This window comes from Alligator sinensis, unplaced genomic scaffold (assembly GCF_000455745.1).
Source record: "Alligator sinensis unplaced genomic scaffold, ASM45574v1 scaffold165_1, whole genome shotgun sequence".
Taxonomy (NCBI): Eukaryota; Metazoa; Chordata; order Crocodylia; family Alligatoridae; genus Alligator; species Alligator sinensis.
This window is the reverse complement of record NW_005842054.1, coordinates 2,393,628-2,401,246: the sequence shown is the minus strand read 5'-3', so window position 1 is coordinate 2,401,246 and position 7,619 is coordinate 2,393,628. Positions and strand designations below refer to the sequence as shown.

General features: G+C 42.1%; 1 protein-coding gene across 6 annotated transcripts in view; it reads left to right on the top strand.

Annotated features, from left to right (window-relative positions):
* METTL15 (methyltransferase like 15) overlaps positions 1 to 7,619 on the top strand; it is a 231,835-nt gene that overhangs the window by 122 nt on the left and 224,094 nt on the right. The window contains exons 1-2 of one of the 6 annotated variants that reach the window (XM_006022927.2): positions 65 to 161; positions 3,008 to 3,288. In XM_006022927.2, the coding sequence (XP_006022989.1) occupies positions 3,025 to 3,288 (264 nt within the window). In that variant the 5' untranslated portion in view covers positions 65 to 161; positions 3,008 to 3,024. The other 5 variants (XM_006022928.2, XM_006022930.2, XM_025203350.1 and 2 more) reach the window with 5 other exon arrangements.

The window sequence follows — 7,619 nt, the reverse complement described above, 5'->3', positions numbered from 1 at the left end:
CCCAGCCAAATTCAAACGCAAGCGGCTCGCGCGGCCGCGCCCCCTCATTGGCTGGCGCCGCTGTGACGTTTCCGGCGCGACGGCGGTTGCTGCCAGGGTTCTCCTCGTCCCGCCTCGGCGCGCGGGTGCTGTGGGGGAGGGGCAGGTGCCTCTGGCCCGGGGTGGGTACTACGACTCCGCCGAGCTGAGGAGGGCAGTGGGGGGAGGCGCGCGTGTGCGTAGGGGGCGGGCGGCGCTGGCGGCGGCCTGGTGTGCAGTGAGTAGCGGCACCTCGGTGCAGCTGCGGGCTTGGGGTGGCAGGACTGCGCAGCCCCTTAGACCTCGGCCGATAAGGAGCTCCCCCCATCTTCCCGCGTGCGTTGCAGCCACGAGTCCCGCAGGGCTCCCCGTCTCGGCGCTGGTGTGCTCCTCCCCCACGAGGCCTACCAGCACTCCCTGCTGCTGCTGTGGCGCCCGCTCTCTCTCCTCCTCCTCTGCTGCTCCCGAGGTGCTTCTACCCCCACAACGTGTACAGTGCAGGGGCCCGTAGCTTTGTGCTGCCCCACCTTTTAAGACACAAGCCACCAAAATGGGGTGCTGCCTTGGAGCTCATGATAAGGCCCCCTCCCCCTTCCACCGGAGGGACCAGCAGGCAGCCTCAGCAGGGACAGTGGCAATGGGTACCAGGTGCATATGCAGCCCCTGAGAGTGCTGGAGCACTCCCTGACAGGTTGCGCTCCCCGCTTAGGCGACAGGCACCAGCTAGTGGGAGTACCAGATAAAGTGCTGTTGGCCACTTCCCGGGCGATGGGCTGTGAAGGGACTCCCCTCCCGGTCGGTAAGATTGGCTGGGGGGGAGCACATGCCCCCGCTAAGGTGGCACCAGTTGCCCATGAGCAGGGACGTACTGCCCTGCTTCCCTCCTCCAAACCAGGTTGCTTCCAAGGAGGCCACTTCCTGCTGCTGATTTGTAGCCTGTGTGGACACTACATGTGTCCTATATAGGCCTATGCAGCTTGCCACAGATCCTGTGATGCCACGTGCTGAAGCGTGTAGTCACTGTTGTCAGCCCTTATCTCTTTGTGGTGGCAGTGGCCTGGTCGCAGAGCTGGTTAGTTCAGGGCCCTCATCTGCTGCAGGCTTTCAAATTGTATTTGGAAGAAAGGGCTCTTCACCCCATCATTTGAGGCCCAGTGCTGTACCTTGTGCTCACCTGGTCTGCCATTACAGGTGGCAGAAGGAGGCAGAGTTGAGAGAGTTGTTGGTCATCTTTAATATGAGTAATGTTTGCATTTATTTTTACCATCCATATTATAAATGGTTTCTGGAGATGAGGAAAATACCTGGCCTAAAAGAACATGCCTCATGCATTTGTCTTTAAAGCTTGGAATTTTTTTTTTAAACTTAGGGCCTCAATTATTATGAGGGGATCCCACCTAAAATGATGATTGAGTATTATTGTTACAGGTGCAGGCAACATAGGAACCTATCTGAACAAATTTAGGTAAACTAAGTAGATAAATTGGCTTATGAAGGCATATAGTCCTAATGCTAAGAGCAGAAATCAGGACAGCATTGCGTCATGCATCTTCATGTCTGGGTTTTCATTTTTCTTGTATGGCTTATGAAATATGGGAGCAGAAGTGGTATTTACCTAGAAAATAAAGGTAAAATTAAGCCCTCGTTTTCTAAACTTCAATTCATGCTTTTATGAAAGGAACGGATTAGTGCAAAAAATACAGTATTCCAATACAAGGTTACAGAAGTCATGCAAGCATGTAGTAGCTGCCTAGTCTGAGAAGCAGTTCATCCCATTTTTAAGCAGTAAGCAAAGACATACCAGAGCAGATAAACTATATGATTTTTCAGAGGACTATAGTATTGCATCAGGCCAACTATGAAATACTTTTCATGAGTCATAGTTTTCATTCCTGATCCCTGGTATAATCAGCTTATGTCTCGAAGCAAGTGATTTGATGATGTGATTTTTATCATGCGCTGGTACAAATATGTTTATTGATTTGTAACATTATCTTATTCTAGCACCATTTCAAATCCAATCACAATATTTCAATCATCGCTTTTCTGCTTTAACTGGTCAAAGGAAAAACAACATTCATTGTGTTATGGTATGATATTAACATGTTTGCCATCGTCTATGACAAAACGAGGGCACTGCGCTGAAAATAAATGTAACCTTTTTTCACTGGTGTACTTTATGCTCACATCTGATTATACTGTTATTTGTACTACATAGATTTTCATTTTAAAGTTGAGGTCTTTGGTTCATTATAATACAGTTGGAGTTTGGGGTAAAGAGGAAAAAAAGCTCTTACTGGATTTGCATAAGAGTGAGGGCATTGGAGAAATACTGAAAGGAGATCAACACTGAAGTTGTTTATGGCAACTTTGTAAATTAATTTCTGCCAGGGAAATGTTTACGTGGAGCCTTGTATCCTTGGATACAAAGATTTCGTATTTCTCATTTCTTTGCAAACCTCGGGTGCCTATAGACGTGCTATGAGGCTGCTCCAACGTGCTGTAATTACAGCACGTTGGAGCAGACTCAATCGAGTCTGCACGAGCGTGGTGCTCACTACATGACATCAGCCCCCTCACGCCCATGATGTGTTAGTACATGACAATTAACTTCTTTAACCTAGTCTTGGAATACTGTATTTTTGCGCTAATCTGTTCCTTTAAAAAAAGAATGAATTGAAATTTAGAAAATGAGGGCTTCATTTTTCATTTATTTTCTAGGTAAATACCTCCTCTGCTCCCAGCCTTCACATTTTGTGTATCAGTATTCCTGCGTTTCAAAATGGTGGCAGGGGTGCTTGAGCTAAAGTTAGTTGAACAAGCTTTACTTCAAGCGCCCCTGCTGCCATTTTGAAGTGCGGGGATGCTGATGCATGAGATGCTGTTGCACTTGAATTAAAGCACCCCACACCCAGAGCATGTGTAAAAGTGCCCCTTATTCTTAGAATACTCATTCTAAAATATTTTCTAATACTTATTATTTGTTTAGGTTGACCTGTCTACAATATGCTGTTGCCTCAGTACTTGCTCCATGGCTACAAACAACTGTTTCTGTGCAGCTTAAAATCAGGCTCAATAAACAAATGTGTTTGGGCCAGAAATGCAGAGTCTTCAACTGTTGTGCCTAATGGACTTACAGATCAAACCGCACATAAGAATGAAGTTCATGCTAATATAAATGAAAGTGCAGAAGATGAGGACTACAGAAGATTGCACATCCCAGTGATGGTGAAGGAAGTTATTGACTGTTTTTCACCTCAACCAGGGCAGGTGAGTTAAAATGGTTGTTTACTGTAGGATCATTTTTCCCAAATTTGCATTTTTGCTTAGTACCATTTTGTGAAAACTGTTTATTTTGTAGTTTAAAATAATTAGACTTGTTTTTTATTTTACAGTAAATATTTTGGAGGTGGCAAACCCATGGCACTTTTGTCACAAGTGGTAGGGGCCGTCTGTGTGTGGCATGGTGTGGGCAACCCCTGTATGTGGCACGCAGCATATCATGATACTTGAACAAGCAGTATGTTTCAAATAAGAAACTTTTACATTTTATCATTTGTGTATGTTTAAGACTGACCATAAACAATAGGCTGAGACACTCAGAGACATGGATACATATACTGCAGAACAGAGTTTAATGCAGTGATGTGGAATTAGAAGTGTGAAGTAAATGTTTCCCAGGCACAGTATAGTTAAGTTTATCTCAGCATATTATTTTATAGCATAGAAGTAGCTTCTACTTTTGGTTCCTGGAAAATATCTTCACCTTTATTATAGCTTCTGTGATGGTGCTTGCATATAAATTGGGTAAAAATTAACCCAATAAATACTACTGTATATTGCTTTTGATTTGTGTGATTTTAAAATATTATTAAGTTCTTTGTGAAACCTGGTATACTCTCTGATTTGCTGATAGCATCCTACAGGTGCTTAAGTATGTGAGATATTGCTAATATCAGAAATTCGTAGATGTCTCAGAATGGTGCAGCTGGGGTATTTTTATCAAACAAGTGGAAATTTTTCAGGAGGGTGGGAGGTCTTTTTGGAGGATCAAAAAACAAAAGCCAAGAAATATATATCATGTTTTTGTTTGGGAGGACATTTAAAGTCTGATTAGTCAGGGGTATTCCATACCTAAACCCAGGCTTAACTGAAATTTCTTTTTTGCTTTGTGGTTCTGTGTTTCAAAATATCATAATAAAATACAAAGGAAATCCTTCAAAAAGATTTGTTGGGTCATTAAAGTAAGCTGTTACTGCTGCTGGTCTGAATTCAATAGAAGAGCCACAAAATCCCACCTGCTTCACCTTGGGCTTTACCCTTAACTGATAACTATGAACAGCACTTATGTCATTTTTTTAAAGCAGTGGCAAATACACCATTGATTGGGAGTATCAAAGAATACTGCATGTTTTAAATTGCTTGGAGCTTGTAGTTTTAGTTTGTTTGCAAATAAATGTGATGGGCACAGTGAATCAGATGGGTTGAGCTAGTATAAGGATCAACTATGACATGTTAAATTTAAATTAAGATTTAGGCTTTGTGTCTCATTGAAATGTTGGAACTATGTTTAGTCCTATGATTTCAGTTGCCTTGGCTATAAAATGGGGACAGCATCACCATTATTTAAATTCTTAAGATTATCTTTGTAACCAGAAAGTTAATATTTGTGTCTTCCCCAGGAAACTTTAAAAATAATTCAAAATTCCATAATCTTTATAATTTATGCCCCCGGGGGATTTCTCTTGAGCATAGTTACAGTCTTCCTAAGACGAAAGTTGATGTCAACCTTGTATTTCCTTAAGTACCACAAATATAAGAAGTTGAGTAACATGCAGAAAATTCAGATGGAAAGGCATAACTTTTTAGTTAGCAGATCTTTTAGGTTTTTTTATATTGCTTTCAAACAACACATTTTTAATCCAATAATTCAGATACAACTGAAAATCAAAATAGAAGATTCAAGTAGTAAAACCAAAGAAATGAAAAGGAAGTTCCAGGGTGTTAATGCTGATGAGAGAAAAAAAGATGCATTTACCCTCTCATTATACTTCTATTGGTTTTCTTATATCTGGAATCTTTTTATTATAGATTTCAGTGACAGTACTTTCCAGTAACCTTCATGAGTTGTATTTTAGTGCTTTAGATCCTGTTTCTAACAAGTCCCAATGGCGGTACTTTCATGGAAGTACATAGTTCAAATGAGTTTCTACGTATCTAGCTCATTTTCCCTTCAGTGAAAAGTCTGTTGCAGTAAATACACATACAGGTAATTTTCTCTTTTAAATTCACTATGTTGACTGAACTGCATTGTAGGGTTTTTTTTCAGTCCACTAATGTTCTGTATGCATACTTCTGCAATTGCTTGGACAACTTCAGTGTTCTCAGTTCTTTAATCTTCAGTAGTAATAAAGAATCAAATGTAACTGCTCAGACTGAATGCCTCTATTTCACCCACAAGCTATTTTTAAATCTTTCTAGTTCTCATTCTGTTTTTTCCTAACTTAAGCTGTGTATTGGCCATTTAAAAATTATTCTCTTTAGAACATTGTAATGTTTCAAAGATGTTGCATATCTATAAGAAGCTAAGATTTATACTGTATGAGTACAAACAATATTTGTGATGTGCAATATCAAGAAGAGAAGAGGAGATGAACATACCTGGTCCAGAGGTACTAAGAAACAATAAATTATGGCTTGATGACACCCATACATTCTCTTAAATATGATAGGAAAACAGATTATTTTGGTGATATCTTTTATTAGACCAATTGTATAGTTGGGAGAGATGTTAGACAAGTGTGTGCTTGTCCTATTGTAGGTCTGGGGAAAGAGCAGGTATGGTCTAAGTTGGGGAGTAAGCAAACTTTGGCTGCAGGCCAGAATTACCCACTGGGTTGGTGGGCTTTAGGACCCAGCCACTGCTTGCCTCCCTGGCCACATGGGGAAAGTGCTTGAAACCAGCTTTTGTCCCTGTGGTAGAGCTGGAAGAGCACCAGTGGAAAGCGCCTTGTGCTGCCGACTGCCTCTGAAGCCCAAGTCCAAGGGCCATATCCAACCCACGGTCCATAGATTGCCCACCCGTAGTAAGTTAAAAATCAATTAAAGCAATAGTTTGTTTTTTAACTCCCTATGTAAAAGAAAACAGGTGCTTAGAGGGTGGAGAGCTACAAACTAAGATCGAACAATTCTCCAACCCTCTTAACTGTGATGGGACTCTGATATAGAATGCAGATTTGTAACATGTTTTTTAAAATGTTTGTTTGATCTATGATAGTGGAGTACATTGTTGGGTTTTTAGAACAGTTTTCTATAAGTCATGAACCAGATTTAGGTGAAGGAGAAAAGCTCCCTGTTCCCCTTCCCATTTGTGAATGATAGAATTAATATCAGATACCAATTTCATCTCATTAAGTATACTTTATATTAAATAACTTAACCCTGCAACCTTCACCTCCTCCCAACAGAACCTACTCTGAAAACTCCCCCAACAATTTGGATCATTTTGTCTGTCTATTTTTATAATTCTATTACTGTTTCCACTTCCACTTCCAAGCCCTCAGTGAAAGGGCAGATGTTGTATGAAGCACAGCAAACAACCATAGTATGGGGGAGAATCTACCTGGTAGATAATTCTGGGATATATCCAATTTTGTCATGATGTATCTCCACCCTTCCTTCACTCTTCTGTCATTCTGCGGCTCTTAAGTATATAGTTATTCAGCTCATTTCTTGAATCCACATCTTTGTTTGGGGAAAAAAAAGTATGCCAAGGAAACTAATGGTTTCAGGGCCACAGGACTGAATGGAAGGGTTGGACCCGGCTAGGAGTGGGGGAAGGACCCTGCTGCACACAGCGGGGAGGACTGGCTTCTCTGGCCCCTGCCAGGCTCTGCCTCTAGTGGCCAGGGCACAGACCCTTGGGCACTGTGGGTTGAGTTATGCTGGGCTGGGCCAGACAGCTCAGCTCTGCCTACCCTGCCCTGACCCAATCATGTCTGCGGCATTCAGTGCCACGCAACACTGCAGCAGCTGCTTCACTCCAGCCTATCCTGGCCTGACGGTTAGGGGATGGGGGTAGAGATGTGAAAGCCTGGAAAAAAAAACAGAGCAATTTGGGAAAAAAACATGGGTTTCTTTCCGTTTTTTGCGAGGACTTTTTTTTTTTCCTGAAAAATTGGAAAAATTGAAAATTTTTGGAAAAATTAAAAAACCCTCTTATGAAATATTTTCTTTTAGAATGATGAATAGAATGTTTAAGACAAGGTGTTCATATATTGCTACCCTTTACTTGCCCAAAATGTTTTCTAATAACTATGGAATAGAAAGACTTTTATGTATGACTGTCTGTAGACAGTCTTGTCCAACATACAGACAAGCCAACATACATACAAGCCTGCTGTAGCAGGCTTGTCCAACATACAGGCTGCCATGCGGTCCACCAGGCCGTTTTCTGTGGCCCACGGTGCTGAGACGGGAAACAAAGGTAAATACGGTTTACTTTAGTTCCCACCCCTTGTCCCTCCCGTAGCCCCTCAGCAGCTTCCTAATGGCTGCTGAAGGGCTGGGGAAGGGACAAGGTTCCCACACGCACCGCGTCA